The sequence below is a fragment of the Ornithodoros turicata genome, chromosome 3 (genome assembly GCF_037126465.1).
Source record: "Ornithodoros turicata isolate Travis chromosome 3, ASM3712646v1, whole genome shotgun sequence".
Taxonomy (NCBI): Eukaryota; Metazoa; Arthropoda; class Arachnida; order Ixodida; family Argasidae; genus Ornithodoros; species Ornithodoros turicata.
The window spans coordinates 77,301,637-77,325,111 of NC_088203.1; the positions used below are offsets into that span (position 1 = coordinate 77,301,637).

General features: G+C 46.5%; 1 protein-coding gene across 1 annotated transcript in view; it reads left to right on the plus strand.

Annotated features, from left to right (window-relative positions):
- LOC135388665 (band 4.1-like protein 4) overlaps positions 1-23,475 on the plus strand; it is a 100,406-nt gene that overhangs the window by 53,022 nt on the left and 23,909 nt on the right. Inside the window, exons 3-4 of the mRNA XM_064618368.1 lie at positions 17,732-17,774; positions 17,842-17,920. Of these exons, the coding sequence (XP_064474438.1) occupies positions 17,732-17,774; positions 17,842-17,920 (122 nt within the window). The remainder of the gene's footprint in view (positions 1-17,731; positions 17,775-17,841; positions 17,921-23,475) is intronic.

Below are 23,475 nucleotides of genomic sequence, written 5' to 3' on the forward strand. Positions count from 1 at the left end.
CTAACTCCTTCTCAAGAGTATCACGGCTTGTATACTTTCACTGAACCTTTTCGGCTCGATATATAGAGTGTTGTAAAGATATCGTATAGACGTGTCCTCCAACGCGTACAACACCAATGCAACGCACGTACGGACGATACGCAACGGATATCACGCGCGTTCGCCATCTGCAATGCCTATCGGCCGGGTCATCAACGGGTCAAGCGATATCTACCCAAAAGACGTGACCAACGGACGGAACAGCAGTGTTGTTGCTCGAAGAGCATCGGGAAATGCACCCAGTTGAGAAATCAGTTCCCTTTTACGGTCCATCCAGCAGTGGCCTTTCATGAAGCGAAGAGGATAAAAGTTATACGCGCAGGTTCCCATCATTTTGAACTGTTCAACCGCGAGTGACAAGCCGATCGTTTTCCTCTTCGATCCCGTGAACAAGTGCAACAGTAATGCTTTGGTGAGCGTTGCGCAAGCGTTGAGCTTCTGCCTATTTGACGCGAGGGTTGATGAGATGATTGCAAGTTCTGTTCTGCTCTTCCTGTCATGGTCTGCGACCATTTCCTGGATGGAGGCGAAGAGAAAGAGACCCCGTACCGTTTCAACGGAGGAACAACTCATTCGAATCGCAGTTCGAAGAATCTGATAATCTCGATAATTTCGTCCGCTTATGGCAAGAACAAAAGAACCCTCGAGTCGATCACGTCGGTCCAGGTGTTCTGCCGGAAATCATGCAAAAGTGACGCAAGTATGCGGGCACAGAACATAACGCACGTAGGGCTATTTGACAGATACCTGTAATTTTTTTTTAAACATTGCACGTGAGAATTGTACCACCCTGTCCCCCACTCCTTCCTGCTGTCCTTTCTCCACCTGTCCACGTCTGTACGCCACTCATAGCTATAGTTGCTTCGCGGCGCTAACACGGAAATAAAAAAAAAGAACACGCGAATAGTTTATTTTAAACCGTAGCGAATACGAAGCGAATGGTTATCAAACTGAATCGAATATGAAGCGAATAGCTGTATAACCGGACCAGATGCACGTGCAACCATGTACGGACATAAACACCTGTACAGCATGTAGTATACGCGATACGGATTCATACGGATCAGAATATGAAGCAGCGCTCACTTTGTTTTTTTTTTTTCTCCTCTTTTCTTGCCTCTTTTCTACCTTCCGTGTGCAGCTTCAGAACTATTCGAATGTATTCGCTTTGGAAGAAACATCGATTCGATTCGAATGGGGAACTCCATCTACGATTCGAAAATCAATCGAATACAGAACTGTTCGCTTCGGTATTCGATTCGAATATTCGCACATAGGCATACAAACATTCGTTCATTCAGCTCGTTTAACTTTTAAGAACGAAGACACGGCTTCCATGGTACATATATTCGCGACATAGTTCGAACATCACGGGGAAGCCATATGTCAGGGGTGGAGACGTCACCAGTGTTATAGTTGTCGCCCGTGCTTTCTGCACAATTCGCCATGCCTGTCCTCCTTTTCCTTTCTTTGGGTCTTGTTCCAGATATTTGATACAATAAAGGTGGTTCCTTTACTAACGGTACTTAACACACACAAAAAAAACGAGTGTGCAATGACCACTTCCCGATTGAAGGCAAGCAAGCAGGATCCTTTCTCAGAGATAGTCAACCTCGTGTTTCACAACAACCTTATCGTATAATGCAAGGAAAACCGCCGAGTTTGGTTTTCTGATTGTATCAACTTACCAGTAGGGCGTCAAAAGTGTTTCCGAGACCCTTACAGAGAAAAAAAAAAAAAAGAAGAAGAAGAAGAGAACTGCCTATCTATCGTCAACTTGAGCTCCATGACACTTCCCTCATTTTACTTAGGTTATTATTTCGCACGATTTTCTTTATTCGCCCGATCCAACCTCGTGCCACAGGCAAAATGGTGTTTGACGATTTTTACGAACGTCTAGTCAACGACCGCCGTACGCCTTAAGGGTATTGAACTCGACGTATATCCCTTGATAGTACAGGTACTTGTATCTTAGAAAACTCATCATGGAACTTTAATAGAAATGTTGGTTGCAAACTACGGCAAGTCACGGACTTTCTGAGGGCGCGTCAACGAGCTGGAAATGCGAGTTGTAGTAAGCGAAGTATTATACGCTGGTACCAATACATTTTCTATAAATATTGACGAAATGACGCGCCATGCTATACAGTCGTGCACATTTTGGCTCGTTTCTCCGTAATAGACGCAAGAACCATGGCAACAACAAACAGATGATGACGATGAACATGTGAGACATCAGACGAGTGATGTGAGAATGAAGTTGAATGAGTGCATAAAGCAATAGACAGATAGGTTATGTTGACGGCGTAGATTAACACCTTGTTGCGTATAAAACCCAGTACAAAACCCAGTGTTCTCAGCCCAGTACAGCAAGTAATACACGTGTGGGAACGCTGAATATATATATATATATATTTTTTTTTTTTTTTTACTTGCCAGTAAAATTACGGTAAAACGGCTCCGGGCGACCCCTGGAGGGAAATAATTCCCAATTTGTGAAGTCAGTGAATATCGTTCCCGACTGGCTTGCTGCTCATGATGACTATACGGAGCCGACATCTTTTGTTTTAGACCCAGTGTTATGCGCATGCAATGTACTTTTGCCTCCGTACTTGACGAGCAATGCGCAGTTGGTGGCGACTTCAACACAGTGTTGCACGTCATTTTCAACTTTAATTTGCTAAAAAAGAAAAAAAGAAAAGCTCTGAGCGCAATTGGGACGACGTAAGTGTACTAGGGCTCAGGCTATCAAATAGATAAATTTTCTGAGATTGCAGCTCTTTACGGTATCTTTCCGCTGGCAGGCGAAATATAGAACAAAAGAGGATGAAATGAAGAAAAATGTACCCAAGCGAGGCAGCGGGGGAGGGTAATTGGAATATAGAGTATAACCGCCGGGGGCAAACGGACGGTCGTCAAGAGCTCCACAAACGTTTGGAGACTCCGGCGGTATTTAACAGGGTCCTGACAAGGGCCTGTGTAACTGCAACCATGTTGAATCTCAAGTATGATGGTGGTGGTGCTAATGAAAGAGCTCGCCGTTGGCGGCCTCACAGAGGTGGGCAACGTCACGACTAACGCTCTGGGGGAATGTGCGTCTTGGGCGTCTGAGCAAAACCCAGGAAGAAACCCAGACCGCACAGCGGGCACCGGGATTCGAACCCGGGTACCTCCCAGTCTCGACGTGTGAACAGAAGGTGAGGAGGTAACCAATGAGAAATCATGAGCACGGGGTTCATGGTCGAGACTCTTTTTAGGTATTCTAGTGTTGACGCCCGTAATAAAGAGTTGTACTTGTTTTGGGGTCTCCTGCTTTCTTCTGATGCTATTCAACTGAGCACGCCGTTTCCCATATTAGCTCACATTCTGTAAGGTTGTGCGTCCGCTTGCTGTGTTATGCGACTTCCACAGCAGTATTCACGGACGGCTCAACCGGCCACGAGGGGAAGTTCGTTCTCCCTATGTCATTCTCTCCGAGTCCGTTTCAGATGGCCATATCATCTCTCACATAAAACATCGTCATCATGCGCTGAGCTTTACGCTATTCTTTTCGCCTGCGGAAAATTACTGACAGCCCCGTTCGCTCCTGGGTCCTTTTTACGGATTCCAGATCTGCGCTGCACTGTGTGGCAACTATGAGACTTCGCGGCTCCCTCAGCCCTGTGGTCATTGAAATTCTACAAGTATATAAGAAAGCAAGCGCACATGGTCTTCCAGTGGATCCCGGGTCATGTGGGCATCAGCGGAAATAAGGACGCAGACGAACAGCCGCAGGCGTGGATCAGTACACCCGGCCGGCGTGTCCCCATCATCTTGTCTCGGGGGGGGGATCGCCGTTACCTCGTCTCAAGCCTCACTGGCCCCAAGATGCACTCGCATTAATGGCAACATGACACCACCAACTCTCTGATCTACTCCGTTGACCCCACATTGTCCCTTACTCACCCCCGCAGAATGTAACTTTCCTTTACCACAGTCTTCCACCGCATGAGACTTAATTTGGCTTTTACACCGGCTTTCAAACACCTCCTCGTTGTCGGTGCATTCAGCCTCTGTGACACGTGTGGTGTGCGCAGTGATCTCCATCACATCCTCCTGGTGCGGACAGTACGATCGCGAGCGAGCGCTCATGGAAACTGCTCTGCAACGCGTCGGTCAACCCCACTTCGACTTAGCCAGAATTCTCGGGCCATAGTCGTACCCCTCATATCGAATGCAAGGCCTACGAGTTGTTGCTGAGTTCCTCTCCAGCACTGGACTAATGGACAAACTCTAATCCCCACAGAGCACACAAGAGCAACCACAAGAGCAACTGGGCAGTGTACCGCCATAACGGCTGTGAATGACCCACCACATCATCATCCCATTTATGTGTGTGTGTGTGCACGAACGCTGAGTAAATTCCTCAGAGGTGCCCTCACTAGCTTCTGTAGTGCTTGGGGCACACGCTACTGTCCTCAACGTTGCTGGTTCGTAGAGCTCTGGCAAAGCTTCTGATGACGGCGTCCGCGGAATCATCTCAACGTTCGTGCGAGCAAGTCGTGCGTAATGTTCGCCACGACGCTGTAGTTGGATCAAAGCCTGTAGCTAGAGGTTGGGAAATTACTTTCGTTTTGTAATGCGTTGCCATTACTCGGTACACTTTTCGAATGTAATGCATCACATATTACTCAGTACTTCTCCGTGCTGAATAATGCATTAGTAATGCCATTACTTTCATTAAGTAATGACATTACTTTGGCACTACATTTTCCCCCCAGAAGTCTCTAACACACTTCTCCTCAGTGTTTGAAGCGCGTATTGTAAAGAGACGTGATTATACTTTTACGTCGTTGGCACGTTCCCGTGATAGTAATTATAGAGTTTCTGCAAGATTGCTATACGTATGAATGATTTCGTCGAGATGAGAGTAGTATGCATAATCTAAATGAGCAATCGCAGATAAGATTTCTTGAAGGATACAAGGAGTTGGTGTTCAAAGGCTCCCAGGGGCCGCGTCCTCCCTGGTGGCCATGCTCTGGTCACTGACAAAGGTGGCTGGAAAAACCTGCTGGCTTTAGCTAATACGTGAACTTTCAACCCGAGTAAAGAGTAATGCCGTTACTCATAACTCTTATACACAAAATGCAATTCATTATCATTACTCGTTACCGAGATGTACGTAATGCATTACTTTGTAATACATGATTCCCCCATCTCTGCTTGGAGCACAGTCTCCGTTACTTGAAATGTGGGGCGAAGGCTACACTGAGGCAAAATCTGTACTGTACAGAAGTGAGGAAAGTTTAGTGGAAAACGGCCTGTAACGGCTATAAGAGACATTTGGCTAGTATGTAACCATAACACAACGCCGTTAACGGCGATGCCAGTTGACGACGTATGCACGCCTACCGTCCGAAGATGGCAACTTAGTGATCACGGTCAACGCCACCTAGATACGGAAGGCTTGCTTATTGCCTTCTCTCCTTCCTTCGCTACGTGGACATATAAAGTCAGAATTCGTCTGTTACTGCGAATCGCCGTTCTTCGAATTCGGCAACTCGCAAATGATTGCAGCTAACTTGAAACCTGTAGACCTGAATCTGTAGAAAAAAAAGTGGCGGCACGTTATCCAGAAAATCCGTTTTGAGAAAGATACGGAATGTGTTGCGCTTTATTTTAAAGTTTTCCCGTCTAGTACGCGGGGACGTTCAATCACTACTCGCAGACGACGGTGGTTCGTCCCCATGGCTACGACCGCTGAAAGCTCGTTCGTGATTGGCTACCGCCGTTGAAAACATGATTCTGATTGGCTGACTCTTAGTTGTTACGTCACGTCGACGAGTAAGCAGGTTTTCTCTATCTAGGGTGATGTTGTCACGGTACCCATTGCTTGATACGTCATCCAAGTGGACAAAATTGGTCCACGGACAGCGTCGCTCATGATCGCAGTCGTCTCGTAAGGCCACAGCTAGATTATCATTACCGTGGACGGCGACCGTTCTCTTCCCGGCAACCCACAAACGCAACGAGAGCGGTGTGATTTATTGCTTTCCGTGTGTGTTTGTGTTCCATTACGGGGTCCTTCATTAGCCGTAATGATTCCTCCTCTTTTATTACGTACCAGCATATAGCGATCAAGATCTGAACCTAATGAAACACCCTGCAAGCACAATGGAACTCTCGGCATTGTCAGGTTGGCGGGTGACGTGCGGTTTCTTATGGGACAGCCATCGCAAGTATATAAGGTGAATATGGGTAAAGCCACAAAGGAAACGCCTTGCCAGCTTCACAGGCGGAAGTGGAATGCAGCTGTGGAAGGCCCAGTGCTTTTCTGTGAGGCCATAAATAAGGTGTAACATTGTTCGCCAAGCACGTCTTCCAAGAAGGTCAGCAACAGCCCGACACGTGTGCATGAGTACGCGCTAGAATGCATTGCTAAGGGTTTTTTTTTTTTTTTTTTTCTGGAGGGCTTAGGGAAGAACAACGTTATGCAAGCACTGACGGCTACTGACAGTAATCTGAACTGGCGACTATTGTGCTAACCAAATATAGTTATTTCCATTTTCTCTCGTGTCGTAGTACGTAAATTCAGTTAATTACTCGAATAAAAAGAGCACGCAGAACAAGAGCGGAAAACACAACACGAGTTCAAGCTAACAACTGAGGTTTATCGCAACAAGTAAGGAGAAGGGTGGCTCATGAATCACCCACTTCCTGTGCTTCCCCGTTCCCTTACTTGTGGGCGATAAACCTCAGTTGTCAGTTCGGGCACGTGTTGTGTTGTTCTTGTTTTGCGTTCAAGTAAACCAAATTCAAATTCGTGTCATCCACGTGTATGTGGCTTGCCTCGGCTGGTTCTCGTTCTTTTGTGTGCTAGCTGGCCCCAACAAACTTTGCCTTTCCACACGTAATAGTTAATGAATTACTTGCGAGGTAATGTTCCGAAAGATGTAGGATACCAATGTCATGGAAACGTACGTCCTGAAAGAGTACACCGAGGTATACACGAAAGGAAATGCATGTCCTGGGGGCTACAGAACACCAGATTTCATCCACGTTTTTCTTTTTGCCATATGTCGCTAGCTTCGTGACTGTGGCATAGCGCAAGGGTCAAGCTAAAAAAACTAGGAGGATCTTGGGTTAGAACCCCATCGCCGACTGTGCTGTCCGAGGTTTTCCCTGGATTTTCCAATATTCTTTCCAAACGGATGTCAACACGGACCCTCGTGTTCCAGGTGTCTTTTCAACAACGCAATCATTCTACAAGAGTATACAAAATTAGATTAGTGCTTTTCTATGGGACCGTGGGCGAAGCATCGTATCCTCTCTTGGGTTGCATTTGCTTTGCTTTTTCTGTTTCTCTTCTATTTACGTATAGCCTGCCCCGACTTTGTTGGGTCTCACATCCCTGTATTCTTCTTTTCCCCATTAATCAATTCATAACCATCGCATCGAACTTCATTAGTGCGTCCAGGGCCAACCTCACATAGAGCCGTGCCGACATTGATCTCAAAGTGGGTCAGGAGTCCCCCGGGCAAGAATTCGAACCCAGAGGACGTTTCTACATGCCCAGAGCACTCGTCAGTCCTCCTGAAGAAAATCGTCAATGACGTCCTCAGTATATATTTTCCGGTGCTCTACACATGAGCAGCGTTGAGGACAGTAGAAAGAACCCGAAGCACTACCGGAACTAGTGAGGACACCAGTGAGGAATCTCTCAACGTTTGTGCACGCGGGCACAGGTTCTTCTCGCCCTTCTAGACTTTCCACGCGTATCCGTATCTTCCAAGAAATCCGCACGCTTCACGGCCTCCTTGTACTTCACAACCTTTATTCTTACGACGGGAAATAACAGGGACAAAATCGTCCGTGAATTATACCACGCGCGCGATTAATCGCGGTATAACAGTCGTTCTTTGTGTACACACACTTCTCCTATTAAATCGAACCCCTTTATTACAAACATGAGGCGCACTGTCTTCTCGTCGAAGGTCAGCAACTAGACACACACATAAACCTCGCCTGCCATACCGCAGAACAGTTCTTAACTGGTCATACTGCATCCCAATGCATCCTTGAGGCGCTGCTATAGCAGTACTTTGAGCAAACCGTCTCTTTGTTGCCAGCTGACCTTTGACATTCCGGCTAGACCTGGCTTTTAAATATAGGTCCCGTCTCCCCTCGTCGATGTTTTACGACTGTTGAGGTGCGAGGCGCCAAAACTTGTTTGCACTAACGCCTTTCCCAAGAGCACGAATTAAGCGATTCGTGAACGGGCGCTACAATAGGTTGTCGGTCGCTGGGATATCTTCATCGCAATCTGGCTGTTCGCACAATACGATTGCGGTGAGTGTTTTGCCGAAGAGGACGATTTTCTGATAATGATCTTATATCGGTGGTTCAATGACTGGATGAATGAAACGCAGAATGATGTCGAGGCTTACACAGCCGCTCGAGTCCTCTGGCCAGTGGCTTCATCGAGGCAGTGTCGGGGCACGAGGATGAGAGAAAGGTCGAAAGAAAAGAACAAGAAACAAAATTCAGCTGCTCAAAATCGAAATAAAGCTGTTATTGTTCAGCTATTTGCGCTCAGTAATCGTAAAATATAGAGGTCACACTTCCTCAATTGACACAGGTAACCCATGCCGTGGATGGCCCAGTCAGGAGCTGTCTTTCCCTGTCCCTTCAAAGCCATGATGCGCGGGGGTCTGCTTAGAGTGAAATCTTCTTTAATGATTCTAGATCTGCATCCCATGCATTCTGGAAGTTTCAGGCAACAGCGAGACCAAGATATTATCGGAAGTATATAGATTAACGACAGAACGGTATAGACGCTGACAACCCACGTGTCTGGCCTGTGCCCGCGTTTAATTCGTCATCGACGGATACGCCTCTTTGTTTGTAATGTTGGTAATACGCTTCCCGACCCACGAACTGGCAATAGAGGCCCGAGGCAGCGTTTGACAAACGACAGGTGTGGCAGTAGGGGAAAGGTTGCGCAGACGTTGCAGATGGCCGTACGATGATAAGTAAGCTATATGAGCGAGATATTGACGGGCCAGAGCAAAGACGGCTTGAATCAAAGGCTGGAAGGAAGATAATGAATACCCGTTGTGTAAGACGCTTTTCAATCAGCTCTGTTCGATTAATACCCATGTGATTTAGAGCGAGATCAGACGCCATGTATATAAACGAAGAGAGAGATGAGGAAGTCTAAATCTTGATCGCGTGGATACCTGTTGTTTGTTCCGTGCGTAGTAGTTGATATGTTTGAAGGCAATCGAAAGTGGTAATAAGTTGATGATGATGATGATTGGAGTTTTAATGTCGCATCGACAACAAATGTCGCAATGCGCAAAAACAGTGGTGCCAATAAGTACAGAAATGTACGTAGTAGAAAGACGAAGCATTCATCGTATTCTATGGGTTTATGTACAGTGTGCGTGCTTGAACCGCTCGGAGTGTTGAACCACCTTACGCACCGAGACTGTGAGGTCACCCGCCGCGTTCGATCCCAGCTGTGCTGTCTGGGCTGGACTCTCCCCGGACACTTCAGGCAAATATTGGCACTGTTTCCTATGAAGTCAGCCCAGGAGCCACACTCTCCCCGAGCAGCATGTCCCCATCAAGTGTGCAGACAAACAACAGCACGTCACCACCCAATAGTCGGGGAGCCGACCGTGGAAGGAAATGGTGGGGATCAGAGATGAGATTGTCTTTTTAGTTACGTATTATTAGGTATACAATTACGTGTATATTCCTCTCGTGTACAGCACGTTTCTTCGACTCATCAAAGCACAGTTCCGATATGCGGTGAAACGTACATAACCTAATTGGGGCTGTGCGAACAGTAATTTTATAACCGAAGTGAACACAACGCGAGTAGTTACTTAACGGATTAGTGATCACACATATATAGACGGATATACAGCATAAATACGTGACATATGCATATGGATCTTCGTATGAAGCAGTTGCAATATTTTTATGCATTGTCTTTTGGCGTTTTGGGCCTTACGAGCACAGCTTCGGAAGTACATGTTCGAATATATATTCGATTCGGAGGAGACATATCGCCTCGATTCGAAATTCGAATATACATTCCATATTCGATTCGATTCGGGTCGAATCGAATCGAATACTCGGCGTATAGAAACACTCCTTCGGACACGAAACTTCGAAATCGGGACTCAGGAGTACAGCAACAAAACAGACAACTCTCTCGCAGATCTTGTCCACTTCCATTAGCGATATGTGTGATATCGAGCGAGAAAAACAGCGAAGAAGGTTGGGCCGAAACAAAACTCATTATGCACGCCTACATGATCGGCATGGCAAAATGCCCACAGCACAACCTGTCACTGAACGACCTCAAAACGTCCGCCACGAGGGACAGGGCGGAACGACTTCGGGGCGGCGTGAAATTTGCTGGAAAATTATTTGGCTAGACTCCAGAAGTCAAATAGTAGGATATCTTTGCGTGTAGACGGCGTTCGTATGACAGCGAGCCTTCGTGGGATAAGTTAAAAATCTATACAAAAAGGAGAAAACGTGTGAGACGGTCCTGACTATACACAGTGGGAAGGGCTATTGTGTTGTCATTTTGTGTTTCTCAATTCCGTTTACAACGATCAAAAATGACATTGAGTGTGACGGGCAAAAATTAAAGATAAATAAATAAGGTTTGCGCGTCCACTGGCAATCAAGTGCATAGGGAACAGGTAGCAAGGATACCAGAAGACGAGATCTTTTTTTTTTTTCTCTCTTCGTCGTCTTGTTGTGCCTCTTTTTGAATCTTGAAAGTGACCTACAGGAACACGATCCTTCACACGTAAGATGCTAGCCATGATGGTGATATGATGATGTGATAAAGAAAAAATGAGGATGTGAGTCGCGACGCTGTCGTACGGACTATACAGGACGCCTACACACGGTGGATACAGTCAGATAAACGGGTTAAAGTGATGGAGTACATCATTTAGTTCAAACAACAACAGATAAATTAATGATGATGAATGAGGAAATTCGCCACATGAGGTGCGGCCCACTACCCCCAAGGCACAATGGACGGAATGAAATGTGTCCTGATGATGAGACGACGAACGACGCTGAAAAGTGGTCGACAGTCAGTGGGGTCAGTAAGGCAATATCAACAGAACGCTAGGCAAAGACACAACACACGGCACACAGGTACCAAGGCACATCATAGGATAGAGAGGAGACCGGTGTCACGGAGAAAAATCAGGAAATACTCCAGAGCCGGTCTAGTTCAAAAGTTTCAACCGTGTGAGTGTAAAACGTCAAACAAGAAAAGGAATCTCTGGGGGAGCACACACAGCACACACTGGTCAAGTAATAGAATATCCATAAGTCCAGTTGTACGTATAGAAAATGCTAGCCATAAACAAAACTTGTATATTTTATTGTATATCGCTATTCTATATGAATACACTACTCGTGTTTCAAACGTGCGATGCTTCTCCTTTGAGTCTTTCATTATAATTGAATGTCCCATTATGCTTATGAATTCATTTAGTGGACTACCTCCTCTCATCGTCATGCACGTAAGTGTTGTTATTGTTCTTCAGGTACGCGCCATCTATTCGAATAGGCTTCACGAAGCCACGATATTTAGTTTTGTGTAGTAATGCCGTTACATGATGTGCAAGATCGGACCCGTAGCATCTCCCTATAGCGTATGAACTCCAGTAGGCTTGCACTGGCCATAAACGGAGAGCCATAACCTTGCACAAATATCTTGCAAAAAAAAAAAAAATCTTGCAGAAATATTTAGCAAAAAAAGAAAAGAAACAATCTTGCAGAGCCATAAAAGCTAGACCTATTCATTAACCTGATTGATGGATTGATTGAACAAAGAAAAATATGGAGACCCTATTCGTTACCCTGTTTTCTGTGTGCCGGTCTGTTTTCCTGCAAGATTGCGGCCGCTCCATTTCACGTTTTTTTCATCACTTCGCCCGACGCTGCGTTCGTTTAATTGATCCGACACAACCGTCTATAATTGCGCTAACTGTTAATGCAAATCTATCGCAATTATCTGCCTTACAGGTTCACTGTGCTGCGATATACGAAACACCCATACAGCACATAATTATCAAACACCGACCATTGTATGCGAAGACGCGTGTTAGTGCCACGAGATAATGACGGACACCTTATTATGTCTAATCGCTTCCAAAATACCGACGACGTCCAATAAAACTGGCGCCCGTGACCCGTTCCGTCGCGCGATATCCGTCGCGTACATGATAAGCCTGTATCGGGGATCCAATTAATATTTTGGCTTATCTCCCATCTCACGAAAGGGTCAGTCGTCCCACGCCCGGAAGAATGTTAATAACGGCAATGGAGCCGAGGGCGCAATTAAATTGCGGCTGATCCTCTCGATGTGCAATAGGCGACAGCGACCTTCGATTGCGCGCTGTGATTGACGTGGGATCGGTGGCTATATCGCCGTGCGGGCATCCGCTTTCTTTTTTCAGACGCTAAGTTAATTGTGTCTTGCGGAAGATCAACGTTGCGTAATCCCGAGAGCTTTGCGCAGAGTAGCTTTACGCGTTGAGCTGGTTTTTATGAAGCAGGGCCGGTTGTTAGAACTGCGGCTGAAGACGTCATTTGCAAGTTGCAAGTCGCTGAGACAATTGTTTCCTATGCGTAATTGTCGGCTCGTATTTCCAAAACTGTTACGCGAAGAAGCTCTTTTCCACCTGGTGGTCTGAGCACTAGAGCATTGCAAAGGGCCGGGCTGGCCCGAAAACCCGAGCCCGGCCCGGCCCGCTGGCCGAAATCGCACTTCAAAGTCGTTTTGACTGCGGGCTTGGGTCCAGTCCGAGAGTTCTCGGGTCCGAGCCGTGTCGAGCTTTTGTGAGCCATTCTTCGCATTATTTAATCCTCAGCATTCGTTTCGAAAGCAAAGCAACTAAGTACATGGGCCTTTCCTCCGTGTTTCTGCTAAAACGCTACGACATAGACGTCGCGTACTTCTCGACTTCGCCTTGTTGAGGATCACAGGATGAGCTTTCGGCAGCCGGTCGGGCTATAGGCTCCGGTAAGCCTCCGTGACGTCCGGTACGGTAGGTACCCGGGTTCGAATCCCGGTGCCGGCTGTGCTGTCTGGGGTTTTTCCTGGGTTTTCCTCAGACGCTTTCAGACATATGTCGGCACAGTTCCCCTAGAAGTCGGCCCAGGACGCACAGTTGGGTGTAAAACTATCGGAATTTTGAATATAGTTCATCTGAAACAGAATGTCGATAAAGATCTCATGTTGACATCGCGACTCCGCTGACTGTATCGACCACTCACTTCAGCGCCGTTCATCGTCTCGTCGTCAGGTCACATCTCATTCTGTCCATTGTGTCTTGGAGTAGTGGGCCGCATCTCATGTGGCGGACTTCCCATTCATCGTCATTAATTTCAAATAAAGTTGTTGTTGTTATCAGTTGTTGTTAAAATATCCATTAAAAATATCGATATCTTATCAATATAGCATATCGATGCCCGCGAGAAAAATCTCGATATTTGGTGTATTGCAATATGCTGGAGAAAAATACAGCGATCTTACTGATATTTATCGATACTCGATATAATATCAATATTTTTAAAAAATTGGATGATACCAATTCGGAAAATCGATATTATACCCTCCTTACTAAACATGTGTGTCTCGTGTCGTTCTTGAAAATAACTGCTAATAATAAAGTTCTCATGAGATCCCATATGTTTTATTCAGTTATGGGATTTCTCAGTATTTTGTGTTTAGGATCAGCGATCAATTCAGCGCTTTTGTCGTGTTGGTTTGTAGCGTTGGTTATCAAGGCTACTCAACGTGTACTACTTTTGTTTTTGTTTCTTTTTTTCCTTTCCGTTTGTCTTGTTTCGTCCTAATCACGCTCTTTGTTATCTTCCGCTCACTGCATGGCATACGAGCGATACGAGCTCCTTATATCTAAAAAATCGTTCAGCAAAGTCGTAGTTCACGCGTGAACTTTCGTGTGAGCAGGGTGCACGCCATGTTCTGGACACTACAACCTGCACGTGCATCACAAAATCGTGACCCAAACTAACCGACATAATCTTGAGCAATACAGGGACGGAGGCGAGAACAATAAAAGGCCTCCATGCAAGAGAGTGTAAAGATTCAATTAGCCATAAAGCTGCTCGCTCAAGGGAGGCCATTTCAGCTATATTTTGTTTTCGCTCGCCTTATCGTTTTCATTTATCGCTATACGGTAGCTTAATGAGGGAGGCCCACTCTGCTACGCGATTATCTGGGCCGACTAAGGATACATGCTGAACAAAACAGAAGTGCTGTTGAACGAGGATTATTGCTCAGACAGCGAAACGGTCGCCCTTGTCGGATGATGCGTTGTACCGCGTCCTCTCACAGGCGCGACATCCACAATGGATATTCTGATGGAAGAAAAAGAAAAGAGAGAAAGAGAGAGAGAGAAAGAAAAAAGAGCTGTTCACGGGACAGAAGTTTCGTCGCGTCTGCCGGAATATCGGAAGTGGCATACTGCGCCCATAGCAGACGACACCATCGGCCCTGTCGTCTGCTATATATATATACGGAATATCTTGCGACTGAGCCGCGGGATATTCCCCACGGTTAGCAGTGCCAACGCCAAGCAGATACAGAATCCGGCAGTCGTAATGGAGACGAGTCGTCATCAGCCGCACGTGCAGCCACTGGTAGTCACAGAAGACCTGCGTTTCGAATCGTCTGCGGCGGTTGACTGAAGCAGACGACATCACGACTTTACATGAGATGAGAGGTGGCAGAGCAGGGCTGACGACCCTCTGTTTACAAACATCTGACGTCACGAGAAGACCAGTTCGAGGTTATATTTTGCTGTGGTGGGCAAGAAGCGGGAAAAACACGTCGGCTGATAGATAATGATAGGCTGATAAAGCATATAGTGCCCACCAGCATGCTTTGCGCGGTGGCGTCGCGTAATCAATGACTTAGGGGCGCAGGTCGTCTATACCTAGGCGGCGTTGGCAGAGCATAAAAAGCGTGACGTTGAGCGTCGCGCATACGTGTCTGCAGAAAGCTATATGAGGTTTAGCACATCTTCTGCTAGAATATATATACTATATTGCGGAAATGTCGTGCGTGTGAATACGTGGACAGAGTTACGCGTTACGGTGCTCCTGTTTCTTGTGCACTGCGTATATGCGGTTTGCGCCCGCGACAAAACGTTAGCGAGACGGAAAATTAGAACAGGCTCGAAACGTGCACCGTGGCAGCAAGAAGGTCTCAGAAGTACGAAGTACTCTGATGAGGAGAAGGAGAAAAATAAGGAAAACAAAGGGGAATTCGTTGTCTGTACCCCTTCCTTCAGCCTCGACGAGTTTCAGAAATCTACAGGTGCAAGAATTAGCATCCGATTGCCAACTGAGAAGTCCTCCTGTCGCGACAGCCAAGTCCGAAGGGAGGGCTTCACCCTCTCCTGACGTGTATGCTGGCCACACCATACGTGGAAAAAATGGCACGACATACCATGCAGACCGATTATGCTTGAGATCTCGATTTGCTTCCTGGCGCGGACGGAGACTATATAGCTGCTGCATTTGACCGCTGTCTGATTTAGTCGCGAGCATTTAATCTATTTCTTTGGTAGTGGTACTTTTGCTCGACTTCCCATCATATAGTACTTCGTTGTTACTTGTATGCCGACGTGGCTATAGGACACGAAGACTATATTTGCGTCGTATAAATGAAAAGTGCTTTGCTCAACTCGGATTTCTAACAAACTTGGATCCGTCACGGAAGCTTCAGCTAGAATAAGATGGATAATTGTACTAAATAGTAGCAGTTGTGTCAACCGTGTCGTATGAGCAAGACAAGCCACCCCCTTTAGTTTGAGAATTCTCACAGCAGCGAAAAAGAACTATACGTCCACCAAAGAGGAATCATTGACACTTCAGCGTCATACGGTTCAGAGAGTACGCACGACGGTCTATCCCCTGAGTGGATGACAAACAGTTGGTAGGTCTCTTCAAACAAGACTGCGCCATTAAACGACAGCCAGCAGAATTCAGAAATGGGCGTCGGCATGTCGAGTTGCGGTTGCGTCGGCAGTTGCAAACTACAGAACGAAAGAGAAGTCAAAAGGGCAACGCGCCTTCGCGAGGCCTGCTCGTATCTGTCAGTGAAAAAAAGTTGGCATACTTTGAGGCGGTATCAGCAAGTCTTAGAAGAGGTAGAGGCCACGGTCAGCAAACAGCTAGTCAGCATGACAAACCGAGATGTTACGTTGTCAGCACTGGCACCGTGTAGTACGGGCGGGACGGCATAAAATCTCTCACCGGCCTCGGTGGCTCAGTCGGTAGCGTGTTCGCCTTCTGATCCCGAGATCGCGGGTTCGAACCTGGCCGAGGGCACCAGCAACTTGATGGCAGGGTACAAGTTGCTTAGACACGCCGTCTTCCGCGAGGGAAGTTAAATACGGAGTGCCATGTGATGAGCTTTCATCGCACGTTAAAGAACCCTCAGGTGGGCAATCCACAAACCGACCACTGTGGCGTCGCTCATGATCTCAGTTGTCTCGCGACGTAAACCCCCAATTATTATTAAGATTATAAAATTTCTCGAGCCGGGCACGGCAGCCACAATGGTATCGATGGGGAAGAGCTTCCCATGCACCAAGGGACTATGTGTGAGAGGAACTCAAACATTATAGAGAAGGCACGACATACAGTGCTACCGCTGGGGGATAACGTAGGGGATCGAGCTGTCTACCTGGCCTATAGATTGGCGGCACGTTGCTACCAGTGCTATACTGGAACTGAAACTTCGTTGTGCAGGCTTCGCTTTTAATCCGCTGTACGGGAGTCAATGTTGAAAACACGGCTCGGCGATGCCCAGAATGTCCACAGGTTCATTCATAAAAGAATCTCTGTCCAGTTACTATAGCAATAACTTTCGCGGATATCATGAAATCCAGCAGATGTATACGCCACGTCCTATAGCCAGCCCGCACCACCCGGTATCCAACGTATTCGCCGAACTGAGGGCGGTCAGTGCATTTATGTTCAGGCGGTTCCGCTGGTGATACACATGATCTAAATGTGTGTCTGAAAAAATCGCCGTCAGGAATATTTCACGGCATAACATCGCGTTAAGCCTCCCTTAGCTCGCCAAGGAAGGCAATCCGTGAGCAAGCGTGCCGAAGTACTCGAACCATGCTAAAGATACATGTGTGCTGACTTCAATTTCCGAGCCAGACAAGAAATAGATCCCTGGAGCAAAACAAAAGAAGCCGGAATGACTACGGTGAAAAAGGCACTCATGAACATGATGCGGCTGCCATCGAACTGCACCGACAACCAATGCGGAAACTTACAACAACGACGACATTTGAGGCGCATTCCTCGACACTTCGTAGCTTCGCAAGTTGGCGTTTCTTTCGTTCTCGTCGGCTCTCCGCGGGAGGTCGTCCAATGGAGCGTGGAAGTCCCCAATCCTAATTACCCAACTGTTGTGTGCCTCTACCAAGGCGATCATTGAAGATCAGCAGTGCACTTCATCATCCACCGATTTGTTTGTTAGATGAGGCGCTCTCCTTGTTTCAGTGCTCTAGTTTCTTGAAAGCTCCCCATTATTGTTAATCGCTCCTTGTTGCTCCATCTGAAATCGTGCTTTAACAGTGCTCTCATTTATTTTATTTATTTTTTTCTCTCGCAGCATTGGCTGGATGCGACCAAGAAAATCCACAAACAAATGAAAGGTAAGAGGACAGATTGGAGGCGAACGCTAATTGCGGGAAAGAGTGATTGTGATGTATCCCTCCACAGGCGTCAGTACGTTCACCTTCTACTTCGGAGTCAAGTTCTACGCGTCCGACCCCTGTAAGCTGCTGGAGGAAATCACAAGGTACGTCTGATCGACACGGGCTGCAATAGTATACCCCCGGTTTTAGTTATAATCGTTTCCGTTGAAACGGTTCGCGAACGGTATTGCAGGTGTCCAATGCAGACAAGAAGTGTGGAGAATGCAATCCTCGTTTTGGATAGCGTTAAAACCGTTCGCATACCGTTTGAAGAAGGACGACTCACTGAAACTCTTTAATATTTCTAAGGTTTGTCCGGAAAACAAGAAGTAAAACAATGGTGCGCTCTTAAAAATGAACTTCACCGCATAGCACGCTCCTAGCTAGCCAACACTCTTAAAAATGAACTTCACCGCATAGCACGCTCGCAGCCAACCATAATCTCGAATGATATCGTTACCTGCCCTGATTTGTTGAAAACGGGAGGCGTACGCCTTTTCTGTGACAATTATGAACAGCATAAGTGTCACAAAAAAGGCGTACGCCTCCCGTTTTCAACAAATCAGGGCTGATAACGATATCATTCGAGATTATGGTTGGCTAGGAGCGTGCTATGCGGTGAAGTTCATTTTTAAGAGTGAAAATCATCTCGTATAATATATCGTTATCTGCCCTGATTTGTTGAAAACGGGAGGATTACGCCTTTTTTTTGTGACACTTCTGCTGTTCATAATTGTCACACACACAAAAAAGGCGTACGCCTCCCGTTTTCAACAGATCAGGACAGATAACGATATCATTCGAGATTATGGTTGGCTAACAGCGTGCTATGCGGTGAAGTTCATTTCTAAGAGAGAGACCACTCTAGTGCATCTCTCACCTACAGTGTGCTTCCGTCCCATTGGTACCGGTCATCCTGCTTCTACATCACTTTGAAGTCCTCAACTCCCCTTTCTCCCACCTTCTTTTCCTTTTTTTTGGCTATAGTCGTGACGATGCCCACTTGAGTGCGGCCAACAACGGCAAGCTACCTCGACCCCCCCCCCCCCTCATTTCTAAGAGTGTGGACTTGGTTCGTTAAAAATTGCGGGGGAATATATTAGAGCCTCCCGCTCTATACTCACCGCATTCTTTTTGTTAGTTTGTTTCTTTCTTTCTTGTTTCACGCTGGTTGCACTAATTACATAAGCAACGATGTCTATGTTCTAACGAAGATGTATGATTATGTACCAGGAACAACGTTACGTTGACGACATTTTTAGATGAACGTCTCGGGGAAAGTTGTGAAAGCATTTTCTATAGTTTTCACGGATTCGGCTCTCTAGGGGCGAAGTGGATCATGGCAACGCGAGCTCTATCCAACAATAAAGGCGATGTGCTTCCGCACAGACCGTAGACACGACACTTGCCGATGATATTTATTTTTATGACTTTCGGAATATCAGTTCCGTTTCGCTTTAAATACGTCATCATCCTTTTGGGGTAATCTAGACTAGAAATAGCACGCAACACAGGAACGGACAAACAATAAATATAGGGTTAAAGCAACCGAATATTCCCGGTACATTTTTTTTTTCTTGTTTAGAAAGATTATACGCCACGATAAGAACCATTCTCCGTTTTCGGAAAGGCGCGAGTCTCGTGGTGCAACCGGAGGCGTGGCGGTTTGGGCCATTAGCCACAGCAGGGGGAACGTTCACTCGTCTCAGTGTGGATCTATGGGAAAAAAAAGCGGCGGTGGGACGCAACAAAGCAGCCACCATACGGACACTGAACGACTTCACCAGCCGCAGCAGTTCCGTGGGAACGATACAGTGCGCGCTCCATGAGGGTGTTGTCCCCCTAAATGGGTTTGCAAGAAGTGCTTCCACGCCGAGACAGATTCCTCGCCAATTAGAGAGCCGTGAGAACTCGTTTAGAAAAACAAACGCTTCGCCATTTCCGAAATCGCACGTGCGCCTTTGGAAACACCGGCGTCGGCGTTAGTAAAACACGGACGCTACCTACTCGGTAAGGTGCTTAGACTGCAATAGGGGCGAGAAATGCGCAAGTCGTAAAGTCTTCAGAATCCTACCGAATAATTTATGGCATTGCAACCCACGTATCTCACACTGTATATGCTCCCAAAATATTGCCCCTCTATATACGTGCCCTCCCAAGGCGATGTCCGTCTCCTTCGCCACAGCTGCTGGCAGTCTTCCTATGTGGAGCGGACAGCGGAGACCGGGAAGGGTGCGCGCGCTGTTGCTATAGGAGACAGAGTTCTCGGTGACGTCACCGCTGCGCTTACGTTTATACGCTGTAGATACCGCGTGCAATGTCATAGTTAAACCGCATGAGAATCCGCTACGTTGACTTGCCAACGCAAGTAAGTCGCGACAGCTTTTCTAGAGTTACCTATAGAAGGCACCGATAATAATGTCTATAGTTGTCGTATTTGGACTAGAGTGGAGTATAGGGTTGCACATTATTGCAAATTGATGCGTCTAACATGGTTCTAGAAGCGCAAACAGAAAGGGAACGAACAGAGCACACACACACACATAAAAGGACGATGATGAGATGGGGCTGATGCCGGCCAGCAGGCTGGGCGGGTACTGCCCTACACACAACACAAGCGCACTAAAACCACATCGTTTTAGAACCATCAATTTATACCAGCAGGCCCAACAACCAACACTTCTGTTTTAGATGTGTCTGACGCCCTTTATTTATTTATTTATTTATTTATTTATTTCAATACACCCCAAGGGCCCCTTAGGAAGGGCATTACGCGGGGGGAGCACATACATAATAAATGATTACATTATATAAGTTAATAGGATACATGAATGCCTACAAGTGCAATAGGTAGGTAATAATATAAATTAGTGATACATCGAGACAGAGCCCAGACAGAGACATACAGAGCCCGGCCGGGGACGGTGGCAACTCGGTGGAAGTGTACGTGAAATATGGTGTGCATGGGCAAAATTAACCACTGTGGCGTCGCTCATGATCACAGTTGTCTCGCGACGTAAAGCCCCCAATTATAATGTAGATAATACAGACATTTCAAGAATTAACTGGTTAAGCACTCAATATTGGAAGGGAAACCGAAAAGGAAGATAAGTATACTGATGTGTAACGGCTGAGCGAAACTGATCATGTTGATTATTGTTGCCATGGGCTGAGGCATGGAATTCTAATCTACTGTATACACTCTTAAAAATGAACTTCACCACATAGCACGCTCCTAGCCAACCATCATCTTGAATGATATCGTTATCTGTCCTGATTTACTGAAAACGGGAGGCGTACACCTTTTTTGTGACACTGATGCTGTTCATAATTGTCACAAAAAAGGCGTACGCCTCCCGTTTTCAACAAATCAGGGCAGATAACGGTATTATTCGAGATTATGGTTGGCTAGGAGCGTGCTATGAGGTGAAGTTCATTTTTAACAGTGTAGTGTGGCTGTGTGGTAAATTTAATGAAAAAACGCGAGACGAACAACTTTTCTACAATTGCAACGTAGGGGAAGATCTGCATCGGTTCTAATAGTTGAAACACTGGAATGAGGAGAGAAGTCTGATACAAGGAAACGAGCTGCATGGTTACGCATTGTCTCAATGTCATTAATAAGGTACTTATTTAGTTCTAGGATCCAAAAATAGCACTGGCGTACTCGAGTTGAGGGCAGACTGTCAAATGCTGTGCTTAAGTGCATGCGTATAGGTTCCGTCTGAGGTATAATAATCGAGTGTGCGATTTGCTTTTCGGATGATATATTCCATGTATTCGTTATACGGACACCCTCACTTGCCCTTCCTCAACTGCTTGGGCATTCGGTCAATCCTGAGCATCAGCTATACGAGCTCTTCAAACCTTCATATCCTTCTTAGCTCCTGCGTAAACTCTGAACATTCATCTTCATCATCACTCACCATCTTCTCCACCCTCCAGCAATGGGATAGGGTGCCGCCTCAACGGCGAAACATCCCGCTACATCATCATTACTTATTTGTCGTTGTTGTTTGCTATACAACCTATTGGACTGCAGCTGTACACCGAGGTATATTTTCGGAAGAGGCTCTTCATAAAGCACGAGGAATTGCGAAGCACACGCAACATTTCCCACGCTTTGATTCAATAAGCGGAAATAACTCACTCTCACTCACTCGCACTCTCACATGCCAAATGTAGCATGCCAGAGCCCCCACTCACACCAGCACTCGTGAGGTGATGCACCTCAATGCCGCGCCCGTTATTATATGACCATAAGAAACCACTTCAGTTTTTTAGACAGATAGCACTAATAGTTGTCCTACGGCAATTAAAGCACTACAAATAGTAAACGCACAGTAACTGTCACGGGTCTGAATATGTTTGACACTTCACTCAAAGCATTAATACACCATAAAGCACTACAATTGGGAAGGTCCATATACCATCGTCAATCAAATAAAGTTGTTTGTTTGTTTGTATATAACTCCTTGTCCTTTGACAATAATGTTGATGGTAACCAAGTCCAGCGAGTCGTGCTTGGCAGGCTCGAAGATTCGTCTGTGCCAAAATCTGAAAAATATAATAAACGTAAGAGTAAACACATGTAGCCGAGAGCCGAGGAGGACGCGGTGATTACTAATCGATTACAGCCACTTAATTGCTCGTCCTTCACCCGCATGTACGGAGGAACGGCGCTGTAAAGGATAATTCAGCTGGATGTTCAACGAAATAAACAAAGAGGAAACGCAATCACAGTTCAACCTTTCACACTTTGTAATCCTCGCCCTAAACATCTCTCCACGTTTCGAGTACGTGAAGGTCCGAGAAAGGTTCTTACGATGTTAATCGACTGATAATTGTCGCTCCGTGACTATATCAGTTCCATCCCGATAATCAGTGTAATCATCCGCTGCGTTTCGTTAATCGCAGCCGATGCACTTGATTCGTGTCCTCAGGATGAACAATTGCCCGCCGTCAGGGCTGACCCCGTGCTGTCAGTTAGGAAGACCACGTTTCGCCATACTTCCAAGAGCCCGTCGGTCGTCCGCAGTGAAAGCCGTTTGTACGGTAAAGCGATTATCGGCGAGTCGGCCAAGACGAAAAAGCGGGGCTCAAGTGGATGAAACAGTCACGATGAACTGTTTGGTCGTTGTCGAAGCTGAAGGGCCTCTGCATTCCACCGTGTTGTTACTCCCGCAATTAATGCGTCACCGTGTGTACAATGGCTTCGAGAATGAGCTCCTCGCAATAGAGTTTTTGAGCAACAGAACTTGACCAGCGGGGCAACGTTTTCACTCTGACGTGTAGCAGGTATGAAAATGGAAGAAGCCCTCGCATCAGTGATCTCTTGTCGATGAGTGTGGCACATAGCCCTCTTAGACAAATGTTGTATATACGCCGGTCAACAACGATGACGATGCTAAATCACTCTCGCCCCCTGACTATCAGAAAATTACTTGGTTCATGGTCAAACCAACGTCTGTCGTGAAGGCACTGATAACTGTATGACTTCAGTCCCCACTGTGAGGCTCATATTTATGTTTTCACCAAATTACCGCGTCGGCCCAGGACGCATATTACCCCCCCCCCCCCACCTTCCTGCTGTCCTCTCTCCACCTGTCCTCATCTGTACGCCGCTCATAGCCAAATTTGCTTCGCGGCGCTAACACGG